The sequence below is a fragment of the Ammodytes marinus genome (genome assembly GCF_949987685.1).
Source record: "Ammodytes marinus genome assembly, chromosome: 9".
In the NCBI taxonomy this organism is placed as follows: domain Eukaryota; kingdom Metazoa; phylum Chordata; class Actinopteri; order Uranoscopiformes; family Ammodytidae; genus Ammodytes; species Ammodytes marinus.
The window spans coordinates 16,601,217-16,625,313 of NC_137213.1; the positions used below are offsets into that span (position 1 = coordinate 16,601,217).

The 24,097-nt window shown below is 41.6% G+C and overlaps 1 protein-coding gene across 1 annotated transcript in view; it reads left to right on the forward strand.

Moving 5' to 3' along the window:
* Nucleotides 1-3,565: 3,565 nt before the first annotated feature.
* Nucleotides 3,566-24,097, forward strand: part of LOC307256009 (A-type potassium channel modulatory protein DPP6-like) — a gene marked incomplete at both ends in the record, with an annotated part of 61,565 nt that continues 41,033 nt past the window's right edge. The window contains one exon of the mRNA XM_080034864.1: nucleotides 3,566-3,757. Within this exon, the coding sequence (XP_079890990.1) occupies nucleotides 3,566-3,757 (192 nt within the window). The remainder of the gene's footprint in view (nucleotides 3,758-24,097) is intronic.

Here is a 24,097-nt window from a genome sequence, read left to right on the forward strand (position 1 = left end):
GAGAGTAAACTATTTACGGCACAGTAAATTGAACTGTCTTGAGACAGCTTCGAGTGGATGTGTCCAATCCATTTTATTTTTTTAAATAAATCTTGCAAAGACAGCAGAGACAAAAAAAAAACTTGTTGCTGAAGTTGGCTCAACTCAGCATCAAGGGAAATTGTCTGTGTCCAGCTAATGCCAAATGGGAAAATGGTGCAAAATGATGGGATTATGGTGGGCTGTAACCAAATCCATTTAATTACTATGCATGTAGAGAGGCACAGTAATTTCCTCATTCAGCCTAAGTGATGTTCAGAGGAAATTGGATATCACTGCACTGCCACCAGACATTGAAGGATTGATCTTTTTTGCTCCTCCACCCAATTAATGTGTGTGTCATTTTGTTATGGTGTGCGGCATTCTGATGGAAACAAGTTAGCAATTGGTTGCATTTCAGCTAATGCAAACGCATCAAAAGTACATTATGTTTTTGTCTGTCCACATGATTATATCCTCAGAATCATGTTAAGTATGATTGGGTTGTTGTGACACAGAGCTGTGCCTCTATATATCCCCCCGCTTACTGTTTTACATGGGGTAAGAAAGACAATACTATGAATGGTCCTAAAACAGGCTTCATGTTATTTTTTTAAGGTGTGATTCAAACTCTTACAGCCAAAAAAGGAAGGAAAGACACTACCTCTTACCACCTTTTTATTTCCCATATTTCACAACAGTATGCTCGCCATAGTTTTTTCTTCAGTCATCCTTAATTACAAAACAAAAGTGACTGTATCTTTTTTGTGCAGTGGTGGGATTTGTCGTGTGGAGGCTGTCTCACAGTATTTCCAGCACTCTGGAGCATGCAAGCAGCACTCATATTTTGGGATTATTGCATTTCAGCAATGAAGGGAAAGCAAATGCCTTCCTTCTGGCCCTTTTATATACTAAGGTAAACTGAGAATGTTCAGTTTGACGCTTTTGTAGCTCTGGCGTACATACCCCTTCACTGGAATCAAAAGTAAACACACCCACTTTATTGCACAGCAGAGCCTCATAAAGCCATCAATTACTTACAGCATCATGAAGTGCATTATGTCATTTGGATTAAAAAATGCATCTTGAATATACAAACTTGACTGTCTCATATCACACCTGAAGTACATTTCAGCTTGTACCGGCTCTCAACAGCACCATTAGCTCCCTGCAGAGGTATTAAACAGGCCACAGCTATGGTCATTATTATACCTGTTATTAATGCTTAAGGGGGGAATGTTCACCCCTTAAAATACAGAGCTTCACTGCAAAGGCATGTAGCTCCAGTCAGCTTCTGTATCTGCGGGGAGGCAATATGGGGAGTCCAGGTCCTAGGGGGAGCGTTAAAGCAGCCAGGCGCTTCACAACAGCTCCCCAACAAGGTGAGGGAGATTGGAAGACATCTATCAAAGATAGGCTGGGATGGATTTCAAGTGACTCAGACCTATTTCCCCAGGGGTGCGCAGACCAAGGAAGGGGCATTTATGAACTAGAGAAACGAATGATGACAGGGACCAAGGCGAAAACCACTGTGTTAAAGGAGGGTTGCATGCTGAAAGCCCAAATGGCACCTCCAGCAGAATGAAATCCCTGCTGTGAATGAAAAGCATCAAGCAAAAAGCTTCTGTCCAATTAATTGTATGAGACCCACGCTCAAAGTCAGAAGAAAAATAGATTTCAAACAAAGAAAAGGGAGTGATAGAGACCGACTTTAATAAAGCAACGGCAGTGATAATGTTGTTTTTGAATGAATGTCCAACACCTTTTTGAAATCAAATGTTCTATATTCAAGATACGTATCCCATTATGGAGGTTATATTCATAATTCAAGCCATGAATCAATGAGCTTCCAGCAGCCAGAGATGACTCACCATTTGTAAAAAGAAAAAGAAATAAATAATTGAAACTCGCTCTTTGTTCAGTTGAAGTTGAATAAAGAATATTTTTCCCGTTCTGGTCTTGCATAGTCTGTCAGCCTTGAGTACTTTTTGCACACGTATATACTAAATGAGCTTGATTTGACTCAATGGGAGATGCAAAACAGTTGAACCCACTGTGTCACTGTGCGGGGATGTTTGGAGCAGTGCTTTGAAGTTGTAAAGATGACCTATTTACCAGAAATACTTTTCGGCTGTCACAGTGAGAAGCTGAGGGGTGTTTACTGTTGAGGCATTCACGTCAGAGATTCGGACACTTTGACTGTACCAGCCTTTCCCCATCTCTATAAGCCAATATTCTACATTTACCAGCAAGCATGGCCTTGGCCTCTGTGAGCACCCCAAGCATGAAATCACTTGCCATGTACAGTACTGCATGGGCTGAGATGTGTACTGACTGATAAATGTACGATAGAAAGAGGGGAAACTGAATATATTAAAGGGAAGAATAGACTTTTTAAAGGTCTGAACTATCAATGTGTGTGGTGGGATAATAAGGAAAGCAATCAAAACACTTGAGATGCTGCAGGAGAGAGGTTAATGTAAGGTTGTATAAACACAACATGAATTCCTTATTCAGTTCCAGGACTACAAAAAAAAGATGTGTATTTATATAAGTTTATTGATCTCAACTCTTGCTCAGTCTTGTCAGTCTTTAAAAGCTGGATTTTTATTTTTTTTACCAGTGTTTTGTTGTGCTCATTAATTAAGGACTTATTTGGAGGTGTGCGGTCAGCCTGCCCTAATACAGCGCGCCACAGAGAGGCACTCGAGCTCCGTCCTGGGATCATTTAAGACACAACCTTATGATCCCGTCTGTGAAATCATAAACTATTTGACTTGATAATGAGATTTAATATGAAGGTACATTTAGCTGACACGTCTGCAGTGATGGCGCTTTCTTTTTTGTGTGCTTGCGTGTGTGCGTAAAACGGCACGAAGCAGGAGAAGTGCAGTGACAGTAGCGCTATACAGTAAAAAGCTGCTCCCTCAGTGCTGGTCACTTCGCATGCAAAGCGCGTCTTATGGAGAGAGTAGCCCACCGCCGGTTTCTCTGCGTCCTTCGCCTCTCTCCACGCGGGAGGACAGTCCAGCACAAATAAGAGCCGAAAGTATCGAAACACTATCTTTTTCTCCTTCTTTTTTTTCTTTTTGGGACAGTCGCCCAGAGTCTTGTGGGGATTGAATATCGGATCCGAAACTCGGCGCACCACCCCGCCTGCTATCTCGCTGTGAGGAGGCATCAGGAAACTGAAGAGGGGAGACAACGTGCTGTGAATACAGATGAGAGCAACTATTGACACCTTCAGCCCCACCAGTCCGCTGAGCGCCTGGACAAAGCTAAAAGGACATCGCTGCTAAGGACTCGGCTTTCTTCTATCGGTTCATCAATTAAGGCTGCGAGTCATCCACTAGACCAGACCCAGATGCATGTAAATTGACTAGGTCAGTGTCCTCATCTTATCTTTGCTTCTCCATCCCGGTAGGTGAAACTGGCTGTCTGCCACCGGTTCTCCTCGAAGAACTGACAACAGAAAATACATAAAAAGAAAGAAAAACCCGAACCAGTCGATTTTTTTAAATTTTATGATCTGGACTGGACCTCTACTATGGCTTCGCTCTATCAGAGATTCACCGGGAAGATCAATACGGCCAATTCATTCCCGCATCCACCTGAGGCCAGCCACCTTCTCGGCGGGCAGGTTGCAGACGAGGAGAACCTGACGAAGACCCCTCAGCCACTCGCCGATGGCAGACCTCACGGCCAGCACCGGAAAAAAAGCTCCAAGGAGGATGAGGATGTAAGAGCCTTATACTTTAATTTTATTTGCCAAAGTAATCCCCTGTGTAGTTAAGATAATCCCCATCAAAACACACATATAACCTCTCTCTCTTTCTCTGTATCACACACATGCAAATCTTCACTGCCTGTTGTGATGTGAGTGTAGTTGAAGTGTTGTGTCTGTCTGCTTGGAGAGCCTGTGCTTTTGCCCATGGCGCTGTCCGTGGTCCTGAAATTGCAAATGAACATCACAAGGTTGTTTTGGTCATAGACTGTGGCAGACATCGTTGGACGTAGTCTGTGATGTCACCCACAAGTTACCACTTTCGAATAACCATTTTTAAAAAATATATATTTATATGTGTATTTATATTTTTTTTTGGTCATCATCCTTGCAATAACTGTGCTGGCTGGAGCCTACCTACTGCACGAAGTAGAGGTCAGGAACAGGTCAAAGTTAACTTCTGTTGCTGCTGCTAGTTGTCCAGCTTGTAAATTGTGGAATAAGTTGCAGTTTTGGGATATTTATTGACATTTATTGTAACTTCTATCAAGCAACAGTGAGGAAGATCTACTTCTTAAGTCACTTCAAGCTTTGGCGTTACTTCTCAGCAAGCCCATGACGTTTGGTCATGTTGTTGTTGTTGTAGGTGCATCATGATCCATAATAGGTCCGTTAAACATGTGTCTACCAGGGAAAAATGTATGGATGTCCCTCACTTTGGACAGTGTGTGACCAAGTATTAAACTGTGTTGACCAGTATTTGTCTGACTTTATACCAATTTCAGTTGTCAATTTATCCAGGATGCTCCTTTCTCTTCAAATGAACATACATCAATATGAAGGAAAAGCAGATACAAGCTAGATATTTAAAACTTAGATTAAACACATTGCACAATTTTTCTCCGACATAATGCTCTTTTCTTTGACTTTCCTGCCTTCATCACACTGGTGTCTGAGCGTTGCTTCTTGACTCTTTATGTAGTGTTTTGCAGCAATGGCCTGATGAAGTTGCTTGCGTGTTGTTTGTTGACACATTCGAAACCTACAGCGAGCAAACACAAGTATACTTGAATGGCCTTTTATCTTTAAATAGCTGCCAACACTGTGAAGTTCCCCCCTGCATTATTGATGCCTGTCGCATCAAGAATCAAGTGATAAGGTTGGCAACAGGCTTAACGCTGACACTGCTTTGGCTGTCAACAACAACACCTATAGGCCGGACATGGGGAAATGGCAATTTCTCAGCACTCGCCATATTTACCATATAGTCCTACAAGACCCTCTATAGTCATTTTATGAGGCACTCCTTCCGCTGCTGAGTAATTGGGAAATCGCAATTTTCTCCAGCAATTAAACGCTGCGATTGCATTCCAGGAGTGTGGCCGTGAGCTGTTATTGTGCCGCTGGGTTTCCAACATCTTTATTAGGTTTGCTCTGTTAACCTTGAGTTGACCTCTAGTCCTGATGCCCCCCTGAATCGTGCTGAAGCATGAAATTGCCTTGAGCCTCACAAGATAAGGACACACCATTTCAAGAACCGCAACATTTCCAACCCTTCCCACGTCTCAGTTAGAGTTTGAATGCACTGCTTGTTTTGCTGAGGGGAAAGGGCCAAAATTGATTTGGAACTGTTACACATTTCATTACAGTAAATTAGCCGAATATTTGCCTGCACAGTTGTTTAGCCTGTTTTTTTAAAATACCTCAGTTCCACATGCACATAGAGCTATGTTCTCTCTGTTTTGTATCCTAAGCCAAAGAAACAAATTAAGTAATTAGATTTATTGTTTAATTTGTTTACTGCAGCGTTCTGAGCTCATGCAGGCATTGTTATTTTGCTCATAGGAGCTGTGTTTACGTGTGTGTGTGTGTGTGTGTGTGTGTGTGTGTGTGTGTGTGTGTGTGTGTGTGTGTGTGTGTGTGTGTGCGTGTGCATGTGCGTGTCATGGGATTGATTAGTTGTTTCTGTGCTCTGTGTGTAAGCATCGGTATTTTGTGATAAAGTTTGATTAATCAAGGGAGACATCGGAAGTGGTTCTCTCCTCCTTTCTACTTTGTACTGCAAAGAAAAAAACCCATGAGCTGTTAAATAATTTTAATTAATTGTCTTTGTATGTTAAAGGCAAAATACTCTGACATTTCACCTTCAGACTGGAGCCCCCGGGGACATGTTCATGATGACTTGGCTTGTATTGACTTTTTCCCTTTCTGAACACAGACACCAGCAGAGAAATGTAAACCTATTCTCCGTTTCTGTCTCATGTTCTGATTTTGAAAGATGACCCATGATTAGACAGGGGTGGCCAGCGTACAAATGCATATCGAGCAACTACTTGTTTATGCAGGTTCTTTCTCGGAACCTACTGTTGACACACACTGTTGCTCGCCTCTTCTGGATTTGCCAAGTTCTCACTGAAATTGGTAGGACTGCTATGTGTACATAATGGTAGTACATACCAATAAGATAAGTCAAACCTTTTTTGGGGGTGGATTTATTACATGTCTTTTAGTTTCTAACTGAGTTTAGCATTTTACTGATTATAAATACGGTGGGTTCCTGCCTCTGGCTGGATCTCAGAGCTCGAAACATCTGCTGCACTTTAAAGTAATCACTTCTTTCAACTCCTGGCTTGTATCACGAATACATACATACGTTTATACTAAGTCTTATCAATTGATTTTTTTATTATACACTTTATCATCGCAGAATGGTTTCATATTTTATAGGCAAACATTCTTACTCGAAAACGAAATAGTATCGAAATACCCAAATCTTGCTGCTTGCTTACTGTGATTTATCAGCTCCAACTGTAAATAAATGTTTAACTATGAGCAGAAGCCCTGAGGGAAAAGCTCATTATTAGACTGGCATGTTGCTCTATAATGCATTAGTAATGTTTTCTCTTCCAAGACTGCATGTTTTTTAGTTTTTTAAACAAAACTATTCTGGAGATGTGTTGAAATATTACTTGTAATGGGCTGCTCTTGCTTGAGATTGACTTGAGCCATCAAGAGTGCCTTATGGAGAAGAAGAGCAGTATTGTCTCCCGAGAAGGCTAATGGCAAGCAAGTCTTTTTGAATCTTTTTGAATCATCAAGACTACCCTTGTGTTATCTCTAGGGATGAGCACAAAGAGCTACGAGCGCTCTGATTTCTGGAAGAGATTACTGGAGAGTGTGTTTTCTTCATGGTGTAACAATTTTTCAGGGCCTTCACCCTGCTCAGTGCCATCATGCCTGCATGGCTGACATCTGTTAATGTCTACGTTTCAAATTTGTCAAAAGTGAAATTCCCTGCCCGCATAATTGGGTTACACTGTTCTAGATGACACTATAGTTCAAAAAGAGTAAATCATAAATCTTCGACTGTGTGAATTAATTCACATTGATGCACGCAAGCACGCACGCACACACACACACACACACACACACACACACACACACACACACACACACACACACACACACACACACACACACACACACACACACACACACACACACACACACACACACACACACACACACACACACACACACACACACACACACACACACACACACACACTACCTGTCCTCATATGCCATTACTGTAACTGTGCCTTCTTCTTAAACATACTCCAGATCAGAGTGAGACCATTTGGCGCGGCTCCCAAGTCTCAGTTTATCCCCTGTGCTCCCTTTGAGGTCCGAAGCTGAAATAAATCAGCCAGACGGAGCTCACCAAGAGCATCCAGATAAAAGGAAAGAGAGCAGCAAGATGCGATTGGGTGTCCTCATTATCTATCCAGCCGAGCTAAGTGTTTGCTAAGGGTAAAAACTGCTTACTGTGGACTGCCACTGGCTTTGTCGCTTGTTGCACTTATTCAAAATGAGGATATGTCCCGAGATGACCGCCTTCTTACAACAATTTTGGGCCGATTGTTATGCCTTTTTATCAAAGTCAACATTTGGGAGATGACGGAAAATGGAGGAGAGAGAGATGGTCAGGCAATGACATGCAACAAAGCAGGCAGATTATTATCCAATACTTATTAGGGTCAGCTTATTAAAGTTCTACGAGGTCACCAGGGAACCTCTTTGTGTTGTATTTTTTTTTTTTTGGGCCGGGCCCAGCAGCAGACCCGGGTTTGATTCCCACTCGCGGTCGTTCTCTGCATGTCACTCTCCTCTCTGCCCCATTTCACCTCTGTCTCTCTCTGCACTGTCAAATAAAGCATAAAAATGCCCCAAAAATATATTTAAAAAATAAAATAAAAATAAAAATAAATCCAGTGGTAATACTCAGCCAAGGCTCTGAAACGGGCATGTTGTTGGCTACGGTCGGCACCTTTGTTTACATACCCTTTGTTTAGACACCAGTTTACAGAGCCTAGGCTGTGTATTAACACCAGATTTTTTGGGGGGCTCATACAGTACAGACAGGTAGCGGATCGTGAGACGATATTCACAGATTTTGACAGAAAGTGATTTTGTCAACGGGCGTTCTGCAGATTTGCTGACTCCACCGTCACGGATTTGTTTTAGTAAGAGAGACGCTGTGTTCACATTTCATCTGCTATTTGATCCGTCAGCTTTACTCTTGGTAATTTCCTGTAATGGCGTATGCAAGATTTAGTACACAGATCAAAACGTAACTTGATCAAAGAACATTTTCGCATATGTCTCACCTTATGGAAAAGAGCAAACCACGGACCAAGTTTCCAGTGTCTTTAAGTTCTTGGCCTGATCAAAAAGCTTACATCTCAAGCTACGATGCAAAATGAGATAGGGATTTTACAAAGTGCTTTACACAAGCCAACAAGTTAAAAACCCCAATGGTAAAAGTGATTTACATGTAAACAAAAGTCAAACTAAGGGAGATGAATCACTCTTGAATACACCTTTAACACATTCTGATCATTTAAACTAACAGTACACACAGGAAAGGGCACACACGGCAAATGTGCTGTCATTCATTGCAGCCCCCCCTCCCCTCCCCCCCAAGGACAGCACAGCATGCTCAACAGGACCTCTTGCTCGGCGTTGCCATGGTTGCAAAGGTGGAGCGGTTGAAGCTGTGAGGAACACGCACGCTTGCCGCTGGCTGGCGGTGACTTGCCATCTGGGGATGACGCAGCTCTCACATTGCACACTGAGCGGTCCTGGGCTACTGTCATGCAACATGCTACGTTCCCTGTTACCAGTATCACATAGCCCCTTTCCCCTAAATCTAAAAACAGTCCTTCTCATTTGGCTCCTTGTGAAAATCCCCGTGTGTTTGTTTCAGTGGCATGGTGGCTGTCGACAGACCTATTCACTATCAACCTAGGTTTTTTTTTTTTTTCTCTTCCGTTCTCAGAGGGCATCTCAACAGGTCATCCATCCTCAGCCCAGCACACTCAAAGCTCTGTTGACAGTGCATCGATCATCACTCTCTACACTGCCCTGCTCCTCCCCACCACCACCTCCACCACGGCCTGACAATGCGCCAGCAGGCCGCTGCCTCGCCGGTAGACTGTCCCTCTTCCTTTTGATGATTTACTGTATTATTGCACAAGCTGACAGCGGGTATTAGTCATTGCTTAAATACAGAGAAGCCTTATTACTCCCCCGATGAGACGAGGGATCCTTCAGTCTTTTAGAGGCACATGGAACAAACACATCATGGGTTGTCATCAAACGTCCGCACAGGCATTTTGATAATTCATCCCACATTTGAACACCCCACCCCTCCACCACCACCACCACCACAGATATTTTCATTGTAATAATAATAGTAGTATGGTCGAGAAAATTAGCCGATTTACTATTCATGCGGTAAAAAAATATATTTTGATCTTTTGCTTCTTGATGGCAGTCACATCCCATCCCTGCTCTTCACAGATTAGCTCACTCCACAGATGTTTCCTTACTGTGTGGATCTTTGATATGTCTTCCTCCGAGTGTGTCGCTAAATATAACTCTCTTTTAACTCAGCTTATGATTCCTCATTTCTTCATGTCCTTGTTTTTTTTATTTATAACTACAGGATGTCTTTTAATGTTTTTCATATTAGGATTAGCTTTATTGGTTTTGTGGCTGACAAACAGCATTGCAGGGTTGAAAGTATTGCAGATCAAGCGTTAGTTTACTCCTTTGTGTTGCTTTTTTTGTCACCGTTTTATCCAGTGGACTGTGTCATTTCAAGCACATGCAGGATAGCATTATTTTATGATAGCTTTTCTATGCACTGTGTCTATTTTTCCACTAGAGACTGTTGTGTTCCAATCAATGCACCAACTGTGCACTGCACCGGGCACATCAACATACTGTAGGAGGTGAGGCCTGCAGCTTCAGTTTCTGGCAGGATATTTGCCACTGCTGTAGCATCATTACAAATAAAGACAAAAATCCCATTTGCACTGAGGAAGCAAACAATCAAAAGCCTGTAAATCAAACCAACCAGCTGCTTCAGCGTCTCATCCAAATTCAATGAGAGGAAAATGTGCAGCATTTCTGTTGTTTTGAATTGTCTTGGAGCAAGGCACCAGATACGCCGCTTTACTGATTTCCTCCTGTGATACCGCACAACAAGAGCTTCTTGTTTTCACAATTTTGCATTATTCTATTAAATAATTAAATAAATCCAAAAAAAACAGATCACTAATAATGAAAGTACAAATTTAAAGTGAGTGACAGAAACATTTTCTGCATGATTCCTGTCAGCTAGAATTAGAGCTGCAGAGCAAGCGTGCCATTTCTCCCAGGTCCTCTCAAACTGACAATCTCCTTTTTATTTTGCCTTTGCTGAGAGCAGCAGTAATCCGCCGTGTCACACAGGCACATTCTTTTATCGACCATGCCATGATACAGGGGAGACACACCACTGGGAGGGAGATACACGCGCAGGCACACGCACCGAGTTCAACTGGTATGTAATCCCATTCAAACAGAGCAAATGGGAACAGAAAGGCTGTGCCAAATAAGTCAAGAGTGTCATATAACGACATTGTAAAGCCTTGGGGGCAAACAACACCAGCAGCAACAAGTAACCGTTGCTTTTTGTACGTTTGCAGCAACCGAGGAAAGAGATACTGGAGTAGCTGGTGTTAGTGTTCAGATCTCGCTGAGGCGGTGGCTGAGCTTTAACATCAGATCCTCCCTGAGGCGGAGCATGAGCTGGCAGTGGTTAGCTCCATTATCCTTTCATTGGTTTCTCTGTTTTTGTAGCAGCACCATTGGCTTGGTTAGTGGTGAATGAAAAGCACAAAAGGCTCTATTCGGGGGAAATGTTCGACATTTGAGGTGGATGAGAAGATTGATTTTAATGCCCATTTCCCCCCCCCCCCCCCACACACACACACACACCTCCCTTTCAAGTCTCCTGGCATGTGAAGCATATGAAGCCAACTTCATATTTACCATACTGTGATGTTGATCTTCTCATTTAACTCTCAGCAATACAGGGAGTACACCCACTTACCTAAATGTTTATCTAACTACTCTTTTTTAGCACAGCTCTGAATGTTTTAACAGCAAATGTAAATCTTTAACAAGAGAGTGACCTAATACCAGGACCTCTCTTCCTTTATGTCTTACGTAATATATGCAGTGATTGGGCCTGGTCAAAAGGCTGAGTAGCTCGAGTACATACCGCATATGGAAGATATTGTATTAATTTTATCACATCAAATACTTTAACTTGCCACTGCAGGAAAAGCACAGGACGTGTGACTAACAACATTAAGGACGGCTGTGTTTTCCAGCCGGGCGTGTCAGTAATCATTGAATGAACATGCACTATACACCAGGCCCTTAACCCATTGATGACTATGGCAATCTAGGATGCATGTCCTTAATGCCTGAGGGTTTTCTGAAAAAATAGTACAAATTGTCAAGTCTACCAAAACCTTAATATCTAAGCCTGTGTAGCACATACAAACATGAAATAAAATACATTTAAAAGTTAAGATTCACAGGTTTTATTTAAACATGCTCCCTTAGCGCTTACAAACCAACAAATATTTCTAAAAATCGTCAAAATTAGATGAATTAGAAAATTATTAAATATTGTTAATAAATAGATGCAATGTGTTGTGTGATTTTCGTCAGTAGTCTATAGTAGACCTTGATTCTGCGCACCAAACGCCACTAACTGTTCTGTCGCCGACATAGCTGGCGTATTTTTTTTATTATTTTGTTTTATTTTTTTATTTTTTATTTTTTTGATTGACATGATTTTCGGCAAACCACACAACTTTTGGGTGGTCACGTGGTCTTCAAAAAATCAACAAAACCCACCTCATGTGTATTTGAACCAATGACAGTGCATTCTATGCTGGGAATGCCATGAAAATTAGATAAAGTAATAATGCTGCGCGACGCAGCATCAGGCAGGAGAGCCAATGTGGCATCGCGCAGCAGCCGTCATCAATGGGTTAAAGCAGCGTGTGGTTAGTTACACCTGTGCGTGTCAAGCCAAAATGTCTGCTGCTCTGTTGGTATTGGTTCGCTCCACATAATGATGCCACCACAGAGCCGGGGCCCTCTCCTGCCTTCCGGGCTCTGGTTTTGGGTTTTCTGATGAATAACACATGAGGTAGGTTTCTATGTTGCATCCTTCGCCAGACCTTTCGGGTGCATTCAAGTCTTGCGAAAGGAGAGAGAGAAGGTTTGTGTCCCTTCCAGCCATGAAGGTGGGTTCGTAGCTTGTTACTACACTTCTGTTGTCTCGGCACAGAGTAACAGGTTGGATGCACCTCTCCATTGGTAGTGTATATACAGAGGTTGACACTTAGGTTTCAAAAGCACTTGCACATAGGGCAAGTACAGGTAATGTTTTACTTGCCCGAATGTCGTGTTCACTTGCCCAAAAAATTAAAAATTTAAATGTTAAACAGTGATATATGCTTATTAAAATATACATTTTAGCGAACCTTATATCTTAAATGCAAACACTGCTTACTTGTTTCATCCTGACCACATACAACCAACAACAATTCATATAAGCCTGGATATCATGACATCACACATACAGCCAAGAGCTTGGTCTGAAAGGGTCTCTTTTTGCCATGCACCTGGCCTGGTTTTGGGGGTCTCAGAAAACTCAGTCTAGCTCAGGGTCAAGCTGAATGTTAGCTTCCACACAAATGTGTTCAGAAAAATGTGACTTATTTTACTTATTCAAAACGGTCACATTGTGCCAAAAAGTGATCGTCTGCCATAGAATGATTAAAGGCCTACTTCACCGATGGGAATATGAAGGTGTATTGAATTCTGAGATCCTATGTACTATAATTGTGCAAAAAAAATTAAATTGGTTCATCCTAGCCTGAGAAAAGGCAGATAGAGTGTTTTATGGTCTCACTGTCTAACCCTACATTTATCTTACTGTGACATCACAGTGTCTGTCACTATCTGCCTTTTCTCAGGCTAGGATGAACCAATTTAAAAAAAATTTGCACATATATACTACATAGGATCTCAGAATTCAATACACCTTCATATTCCCACCGGTGAAGTAGGCCTTTAAAGTCCACCATGTTAAAGCTATTGCCCAGTTATACTGTAAGTAGGGAGGGGGATCATTAATTTATTTTCATATTGATACCATTATGAAGACTCCACAAACCAAATCTTTTTTGATACTTTTCTATTATTTAATTAAAAGAGAACTGGTATTATTGCTTTAATTGCTTATAAGATGAGCAGAGCTAAGGTTAGGACTTTAAACATGCCATAATTCCATATTTAGGCCTACTAATTATTTTATATTGCTGGGAAAACAAGTTTTTCACCCAAACTGTATCATTCAAGCTTCTCGCGAAAAACTAAAAATTATTTTTTCTTGATGTTACATTTGAACACATCATGATATTGACCTTTGCCTAATAATCAATTTACTGAGCCGACCTGAACACATCACATTTGAACGTTTGCGATTTTTTTTAAGCTAACTAGTTATTATCCTGCAGATGTTAATATGGATTTAGGGACTTGCTAAACAGTCTCTCGTTTGTTGATCACCGCTGCTTTGAATGAATGATGAGACGGTGCCGAGCACGTCTGCAGCGGCTCAGCGGACGGGGGTTTTTTTTTTTTTTTTTGGAGACGGAGTTGAAGCAGGTTGAAGGAGTTTCTTCAACACAGTCGAAGGTGCAACACTTTAGTTGAAGATGACCCGACTCTACTCGATATTTAAAATGACATCATGTGCCCTACTGGACTTCATAGGGTATCGATAAGCTCAAATGTTAGGCTTATTGATTTCTGGGTTTTGAATATAGCAGAACCAGGTCCGTATAGCCTAATTAGAGCCGGCTTTCGGAACGTAGGCAGCGAAACTGCGCGCACACAGGCTGTTGTGTGTGTGTGTGTGAGAGAGAGAGAGAGAGAGCGTGATGCTGCTGGCTTCTGCGCGGAGCTGCTCAATTGCAAATAGGCTATAGCATATCTATTTTGTGTGGGTTAGCGGGGGAAAAAAATTGTTTTGCGGACTCTAAAACACATGAATAAATAGCCTAGACTACTGACAACCCCTCTAAAATCCACTTGCCCGTCCGAGCAACCAAAAAGCAATCTCAACTTGCCCGAACATTATTTTCACTTGCCCCGGGCAAGCGGGCAAGCGTTAGTGTCAATGGCTGATATATGTGTGTGTGTGTGTGTGTGTGTGTGTGTGTGTGTGTGCGTGCGTGTGCGTGCGTGCGCGTGCGTGCGTGTGCGTGTGTGTGTGTGTGTGTGTGTGTGTGTGTGTGTGTGTGTGTGTGTGTGTGTGTGTGTATGTTTGTGTTTTTGCATGCATGCGTGTGTGTGTGTGTTTGTGTATAGCTGCTTACTTACCTCTTGCTTACAGGCACATGTAGCCTAGGTCATTTCCACTGGAGAGTTTTTTTTTCTCTGTCGGAGCTTACCCTGCACGTACATCATCATCTCCAGTCAATATGTCGTTCCTATTCCTCTGAGCCGGGAGTCAGGAGTCTGAATGAGACCCTAAAACTCCAGGGACTAAAGGGGGAAGGAGATTGCTTTTCCCCCAGCTTGGGAGTCGAGCGCTGGCTGACTTTCCTGTGATGATGTTCAGTAGAGCTCCCATGGTGCAGAACAGAGATGGGGGGGGGGCTAATGATTGTTTGGTGTGTAGCAGAGGTGAAGAGAAGAACGAGGAAAGGGAGCAGAGCTATTGAGTGATTCTCTATTCCGGAAGCTGGCAGCCTGTCAAAACGTATATGCCGTCGTATAGACAGGAAAGCCGAACAGCGATGATTGATGTTCCTCCTCTTCCCCCCCCCCCTCTCGCCAGATTGGGTGTTGCATCATGGGAATACAGAGACCTTATTGCTGAGTGTGTTTTTTAAGAAGACGTCTTGCAGCGCTGAACACACACACACACACACACACACACACACACACACACACACACACACACACACACACACACCTTATCAGCTTTCGTCTGGGTTTCCGTCAGTCTTTCTGTCAGGATGATAGCATATCATTTGATAACCATGATGTTTTGTTGTTGGATAGACCTGGAGCTGGAAGACTGAAATCCAAATTGTGATTTTTTTTTGGGCCTTTTGGGGGCCACACAATAAGATATAAAAGTACCAGGAATTATTAATCCTTCCTTCATAAAGTGGAAGTACAATGTTTGTCTCTCTTTGTTTGTTGTCACTATTGACAGCTGAGGGAAACATCTGTTTTTTTTGTGGATAAACGCTTCAGTACGTTCCCCTGCCGAAAGATAGCTTTGTTTGCATGTCAGTTCTTGTTTTGGAGATTTTTCCGGGGCTACAAAATAATTTGGATTAGAGTTGTGAAAATTAACCATATTACAGTATTAAACAAATTAAAGTCACAGTACTTTATTTGTCATTGTTACAGGAATGAGACAGCAGAGCATCTCTAGAAAAATAGCTAATGAACGGCACAATTACGTAGATACATAGAAATGGAAATAAACCTCAAAACATACAGATACCATTCAGATAAAACAAATAATGATGAAAGTGCAAGAGCTGATGTAGATCTGCTAACAGTCCAGTACAAGTTATGTCAGACTTGGTTAGTAGCAGTATGGGGTAACTGTTGAGTCGTATCGCTTGTGCTGGCTTTTTAAAAACATAAAATGAAAGAAAAAAAACAATACTCCTTAGAGCTTCAAAAAGTACTCCTGTCACACTTAGTTATCTTCCTTTCTATGTTGAGGGCACAGTATGTGACATTGTACAGGTATTGAACTTTACCGGGTCCCAGTCTTCATGTTGTTGACCTGTCACGCCTTCATGAAACTCTATAACCTGCATCAGCCTGTGGGGCATTTATCAATCCAGATAGTTGTTGGTATTGTGGGTAAATTGCTCCTGGGAGAAGAGCAGAGGGGAGACAGTATAAACAACACTGGGTAAAAAGTGGCGTAAAGTGGGCCCAGGTCTGCGTGTGGTGTGTAATGCTGATCTGTGCTGAACGGTTAAGATGCAGCTAATGGCCCAGGTAAGTGGTTCGTTCGGTACTGATTGTTGTGAGTGGGCCGAGTGTTTTTTGGCTGCATTCCTCCCCACTCTCTTCTTCTGGGCTTGTGTTTCAGGGATTAGTGTGTCTGTCAGCGTCTCTCTGTGAACCCTGCTCCGTCCGATTGTCCCTCGGGGCTTTGACGTGACGTCTTTTGGTGTGACGGGAGAGGCGTCAAGTTCTCTTAGCAGTCCTAGGGGTCTTCTGAGGTGATGCAGCCTTTACTTGAGAAAGCAGGGGCTGTGTTTCAGTTTGGGGGAAAAGTCCATGCCAACATCCACACACACACACATGCATGCACACACACACAAGCACGCACGCACGCACACACACATTCACACACGCACGCACGCACGCACGCACACACACACACACACACACACACACACACACACACACACACACACGTGGGCACTCAACTTCAACTTAGTGCGTGGAACTTAGTGCTGAGATGCTGACTGAGGGATAAGGGCTCACTGGGAGAGCTGAGGTGTGTCTGGTTTATGACCAGGCCATTATTCACCGTCTCTCTCTCTCAGCGCGCACATCACTCCTCCTTTGCCGATCGCACTTTACCGACACCGACTCCCCATATGCAGCCTGTCCGTCACAATGAGAACGCACAAGTTATCCCGGTTGGAGAGACTGTGGAGGGTGAGTGTGTTATATCTTCTGCAATAGCCTACACATGTAACTTGTGCTTTGCGTTAGATTTTTTGATAATGTTTGCCACGTGAAACACTTTCTTCTCTCTAATTATGCTTTTAATCAATCTGTTATTGAGCACTTGGGGGACATTTCAAAAGAATTCACAAGCTTCACAAGTTTTTTTTTCTATGCTTGAGGAAGTGTCAGAGCTTTTTATTTATTTATTTAGCTTTCAAAATGTCTGTCTGATGATAATGAACACTTCAGATGACAGCCCTAATTATAACTTGTTGTTGGCAGAGTTTTGCTGCAAAATCATAGTGTTGTTTATGTAAAAAGAAATTGTCCACCGGTCAATTTAAATGCCAGGCTGTCTCCTGAGACATGCTGAGGGGCAACTTGGTGTTATGAACATACTGCATTGTATTTTGTATAACATATTAAGGAGATACATGTATTAGTGGTTGATTCAGACTAGTCATAATGCTTTTACCTGCATCTCTACCTGTGTGTCAATGGAACTTAAATGTATTGTCCTGAATGTCTTACTTGTCTGCTGCAGTGAGATGTAAAAACGAAAACCAGACCCACATGATCTAGCACAGAAAAACCTTAATGCATTTTCCATATAGTCGTTAATTGTGGTTAAGCAAAAGTTCAACTGTAATGCACAGAGTGCTTCCTGAGTCCCGTCATGCATTATCAGCTTTTTTTGTTCTTATCTTTTTTTCTATGATACATAATTAATATGCAACCCACTAGACAGCGTTGGACCTCAACAGCAAAAAACAACTGTCAATAGGTTGAGTTATTTAATGTTTCTAATGAGAATGTTTCTCACAAATTGTGTTGAATCTTCAAGCATCAAATCATTTCAAATGACGTTGCAAACTTTGACGTAGATCAAGATATGGTCAAGTGTAGTACAGTTCAATTAGTTCACCCAAAAGGCAGAATGTTTTTACTTTTTGAATAAATCTAGGGTGTTTCGAGTCCTTGTGCTCAATTTTCATTTACCTGTCGTCACATGCTAAATATGTATCAAGGATTCATTTGTGAGTATGTTCCCAAATATATATTCAGTAGCCTATATATATATGACTGTTAGCTAGTTTGACTAGCTTGCAGAGCTACAGTATATCATTGTAAGAGGTGTGTGTTTTGATTAAGTTGGTCTAATTAAGTCATTTAAACCATATCCTTATTTTTCTGAGCTAACACCATTGTGTTGCATGTTAGGTTGAGTGAAGATTCCTACATCTCATCTCTCCACTTCTCTGTAACCCATAGAGTGCGATATCTGCTCAAGTCAACTTTTTTTTACAATCTGATCAAATTTCAATGATTTGATTTAAATCCCCATCCTAACTTAAAGCTGGAGTGGAGGATTCGGGGAGAAAATGGCAGTTGGGATAGAGATTCGAATCCAAATACCTCAACCGCTCCACTTGTTCTCTTTGGTCCCTCCCCTATGTTCCCTCCCTGACACGCTCTACACCAACAAAGTCGTGCCAAAGTGAATGGACAGTCCCAACAGCCAATAAGAACAGAGAATCGGAGCCTCGCTCTGATTGGTCAAAGTGTACAGCTCATGTTAATTTTGACAATCACAATACCCCAGCTTTAACCGAACCAAAATATTCCAGTTTACAGATCAAAACTGCAGTGAAGTTGTGCATTTGCGGTGCACGCAGCAATTATATGTCATTAAGGATGCAGCGTGCATAATATGTCTCGGTGTTAGTAGACGATTCACAGCTCAGCAGGGAAAGATGTTTCACTTGATGTTATCAGCGCCACACGGGGGAGCGGGACACAGCAATGAGACTCAGGTTGCGTTCCGAATCGCATACTCTTTCATACTAAGAGTATGAAAGAGTATGCATACTATTTATTTTTTCTATTCTACATACTACATCCGACGATAAAAAGAATCTAGTTAGGATGCAGTAGGCATACTATTGGGACATACTGTACTCTCTTATTTCATCATAACATTGCGCCTTGATCTTGCCTCTTGCTTTTATATCCGTCGCATCCCCGTTTGTTTTCATATGGAGGCTTTGTCGATGTGACGTCACTTCACGTGCGCACTGGATTGTGGGTCAGAATCGCCCAAATAGGATGCAGTTTTCAACACTAACAATTTTGGCCGCATGAAGTAGGACATCCGGGTACTTCTAACCATCCTAAATCTGGCCACAAGAATCGGGACATCCTAAATCTTTTTTCTACATACTATATAGTAGAAAGTATGCGATTCGGAACACAACCACTGTCTGGCTTTGATAGATTCAGTCTACAACTTAGCAGCTGATACTGATCACGCTGCACATCCTGGGGTTTTGTCCTTGTGGCTGCCTTGATGCCTGAAGAGTATGCATCAATTTTGACATGATACGAGTTCGAAACTAGTGCTTCCAAACTGCATCCAAATCAGGCTGAGGCTGAACTGACTTTGAAGTTCTGATAATGATACTGTGATTCAGGGCCGGCGGTAGCCAGGGGCCAGGGTGGGCCGTGCCCACCCAAATGTGGGCTGTGCCCACCCAATCAAAAAAAATAAATATGTTTATTTTTTTTTAGGTGGAAGTCCAGACCCACTATCGGACTGACCTGTTCATTCGCTGTCTAAGAAAATATCAAATACAATTCAGACAATTAATTAATACTAAAGAATATACCATTACTATGCATTGCTTCTAATTATATTATTGGGTGGGCAGGACAGCCTGCCTCCAAGTTACCCACCCGCTTATAGTGGTCACTGGTCAGCAGAGCCGGCATTAGCGAAATGAGCGGTTGCTTAGGGTTCCGACTGCCAGGGGGGCCCCCCCCCTAATTTATTTATTTTTTTGTTGTTTGTGTGTTTGATATCAACATCATATTATGTAAATGTATAATAAAATGAATACAATGTTTTGGTAGATAGTTAATAGCTTAATAATTGAATCAGTTCATCTGGGAGGTAATCCGAGGTTAACTGATCACGTCATGTCCAAGTCCATGGCATGCACAGTGTGTATTGAGTTTATTTAAAAATATTTGAAAATGGGGCTGCCCTCAGTTGCCCATGCACTGTGTATAGTCTATAGCCTATTTCAGCCTCGTCTGTGGAAAAAAAGATAACTGGACAACAGAGTTCTTCTGCTTCGTTCCTCTCACTGCATTTAAATTAATTCATTATATTACAGAAAAATATGTCCCGTAAAAGAAAAAGAGCACCAAGCCCATCCCAGAGGACCCTGCATAATATTTTATTTCAAATTTATATTTCTATGGAAAATCCATGTGTCTTTCTTCAATAGCTTCTAATTCATCCGACCCAGTGTCTCCAATGTATTTGTTCACACAAAATTCCTCAGATTTAGCCTCTTAATTTTCCTCTCAAAGTGCACCAGATTCATGCATTTCACTTTAAAAAGGTAAAAAAAAAACTCCCGGGGGGACATACCCCCGGACCCCCTTAGCAGGGTTGTGACCTCGGCTGGACAGCCAATAGTGGAAAGACTATATACCTACTGTATATAGTGTGTATAGTATATAGCTCTGGACTACCACCATCCAGGTTGCCCAGTCCCAAAGCTTTCTCTTCAATCAGCTCAGGCTGCCTACAGTTAATACTGCGATTTAAAAAAAAGATACATTATGTTGTATATAATGTATATTATATGTTATTCATAAACATTTTGAAAAAAAAACATGCAAGAATCAAATCTCCCACACAGCAACACTCAAAGTTTATTTGCATATTGTGTTCAACACAATTCACAGTAAATGTGCCAAAAAGCAGACGCAGAGATCTTAAAAGGGCAAAAAAAATCTGCGCTCGCATCTGCGGTTTCTCTGCCCACTGTGCCCACCTAAAATGTCTACAGGCCCACCCTAATCTAACTGTCTAGAACCGGGCCTGCTGTGATTAGTAATAATTCAAGGTGTTGGTAGTGTATGTGTGTGTGTGTGTGTGTGTGTGTGTGTGTGTGTGTGTGTGTGTGTGTGTGTGTGAATGTCTCTTGGGGTAAAGAGAGTTAGAGAGAATAATTAGACATAGACTAGACTGGACGTTTTCTGTTTGTTGATGAGGGGATCCTTTGAGACGTGAAGGAGCTTGATGATGATGACCATTTCAAAGCTGCAGTGATCGGGTAACGACCAGGCCGTATTCATTCAGATGCTTGTAATTTGCTTTGAATCACTCTCTGAATCTTCACAACTCCATTTTTAAAGAAGAATAGAACAGCGCTGTGATGTATTAATCATCCAGTCCTTGCGTGAGATTCATTATGGCCCAATGAATCACACATTCTACACCTGTGACTTTTGTGTCTTTGATGATTTGTAACACCCTGATTCGGATATACAGCGACCATTGCCGCTGATTCCCTCTTTATTGCCCTTGTGGCTGTGCTTAATCTCCAGCAAATTTCCATAACAACTCGCTAAAATGTGGTGTTAACTTTTAAACTTTGTTCTTGTTTTGATTTTATTACCCTCTTGTAAGCCATTGATGAGCACACATAAAGTTCATGAGGCCCGTAAGTCTGTTTTACGAGAACTACATCAGCAGATGGGCTAATGCTCTGTAAATTCATGCTGACTCACACTGCTCGTCTCTTCTTGTACATTTGCCAGTTGCCCATGTGCTATGCTTAATAATGCAACTTTACTGTTTCCTTGTTGACATAATTTTCTCACTGTTGTGTTTTATTAGTCATATCCACTCAGTGAAGCTGCACTCAACTTCTGTTTGCTGAAATTATTTCAGAGCACAGTTGCATAAAGGTGCCTTTGGGTCATAATAAAACAAGGTATGTCCACACATTAACAATTAATTTTAAGTATTTTGCCACCATTTTGACACTTTACTTGGATGATTGACCTTCAATATGCAACAATTCTTATTCCACATGCATCTGCTGAGGAAGGACATATCATTATTTCTCTCCTCAAAATCTATCTTTAGGCTACAATTGTAAAAAAAAAAAAAAAAAATCTTCCTTTACTGTAAGTGGACTGACAGAAGAGGCAAAATTGCAAACCACAGTCTGATCCTTCATTATTGGCAACCTTAGTGCTGTCATATTGTTTCCCTCACAGTTATTTTCTACAGTGGTGCAGTTTTCCCTTGGAGTCCCATTTTGGTTTCAGAGGCTGACATTTTTGTCAGACAATGATCTGTATGGATTTTTTTATTTTTATTTCTGTTTGAATTTGGAGGCCTTCACTAAGAAAGCTGTTCCGCGTTGCTCTCTGGGTGTTGAACTGTCGAGATAATCTTTTTCCACAGCAAGGGGCCTTGGGTTGAACACTGTGAGTGCAGGTAGTGGAGAGCTGGTGGTATGTTGTTGTTTTAGGGTCTACAGGAAAGAATGTTCTGGGTTACAGCATTCAAAACTTTAATGGGGCACACAGCTGCACACAGTAGATTTCAGAGTATAAAAGAATTACAGTTTTGAGCCTGAGCCAGTCGGGGGAGGCAATGTGAAACTGCCATAATACAAACTGGTGAAAAAACAAAACATAAAACAAAACAATTTCATCCTCGATGGTCTTATATTTCTATGGACATTATACAAAGCTCTTTGAATAGCAAATAATACTCTGTGCTAAGGGCTCTTTCAAAATGTTATTAAAATACTGATTTAAAAAGTGCATGTATTTCATTCCAAAAAAACATTATAACAAATAAAGTGAAAACTGACAACAATTTATGCTAAAAATGGACAAAAGTTATATTTTCTCGAACTGGACCACTTCTTCTCCTTCCTATGATGTACTCCACTTTCTTGCGAAATTTGAAACTTGACTTTTTTTTTTAACCTCAGATGGGAATCTGTTTGGGGCAGGGAGAATGTCAACGCCTCATTTACATCATTTCAGATTTAGTCTAAATGTCAGTAGTCAGTTGGAGAGAAAAAAGTCAGCATAATGATGTAAATGTATATAAAAAAGAATAATCTCTTTAAACTCTCTGTAAAATGAATACTGACACTGCACTTCACTGTATGGTAGGAAGAGGGCACATTAGGCTTTAAATTCTATGCAGCTGTAGAGTAGCTACATGTTGTAAACTGAAAACTATAAAACTGTAAGTTATTGATTAATGTGAACCAACAGCCTTCCTAGAAGAGGAAAGGGTCAATAACCAAGATCAGGGGCCTAAGATTAATGCAAAGTTAATGTAATGCAGTGTGTGTGTGTGTATGTGTGTGTGTGTGTGTGTGTGTGTGTGTGTGTGTGTGTGTGTGTGTGTGTGTGTGTGTGTGTGTGTGTGTGTGTGTGTGTGTGTGTGTGTGTGTGTGTGTCTGTGTGTGTGTGTCTGTGTCTGTGTGCACGTGCGTGTGTGTGTGTGTGTGCGTGTGTGTCCAAACAATTCCAGAGAAGACAATGGTAGATTAATTGTTTCCCCCTGAAAGTCCTATACTGGTAGAAGACCAATAATGAGTCTGATTAAAGACTTGTGGAGTAGTTAATTAGCTCTCTATAATGTCTAGACAGTGAAAAACTGCCTGCGCCTGCAATCTTAAAAAACTTCTCTGCCTTTTAATCACTCTACGCACGTAGGCACGTTTTCCAAGGGCCCAATTTCTGACCTGTAAGTACAGTAATGGTCTGCGATGAACTGTGCAGCACTGCTCACATGCTGGCTCCATCCTTAACCTGTTATTTACAGTTTCAGCTCAGCGGAGAGTTTAGATGCAAACAGCGGTATTTACAAATTTAGAGTGGCAGGTGTGCTACCAATTTGACGGCTGAAGGAGTCACGGCAAGCCAGAGGGTGAAGGGGACGTGACTGATGAATGAATTGGCAGCTGGCAGCACGAATAAGTGGAAACAACTTGTTCCTCAGTAAGCAAGCAGCCATTATTGATTGATAGGTTGTTATTGGCATTGTGCACAAGAGCAATTTCTAATTGCAGTCATGCTGTTTAATTTCTTCTAGGTTTTCTTTTCATGTTCTATTCATTTAGGCACATTTTCAAAGAATCTCAGCAGTTCAACATCAGTTCAGTAGGCCAAATGCTGTAAGTAAGTTAGTAGTTTTTATGTGACATGGACATCACAATTAAATTGGACAAACCAGATGCATTTTTGACGTGTTTTATCATTCAGGCTAGTTCTCAACACCTGTCCACAGGAAGCTTGTAAAAGAAAACAATCAAAGATAGAAAGAAAAACAACGAACCAGCAAGAAATAACTGAAATAATGAAATATGCAATATTACAGTGATA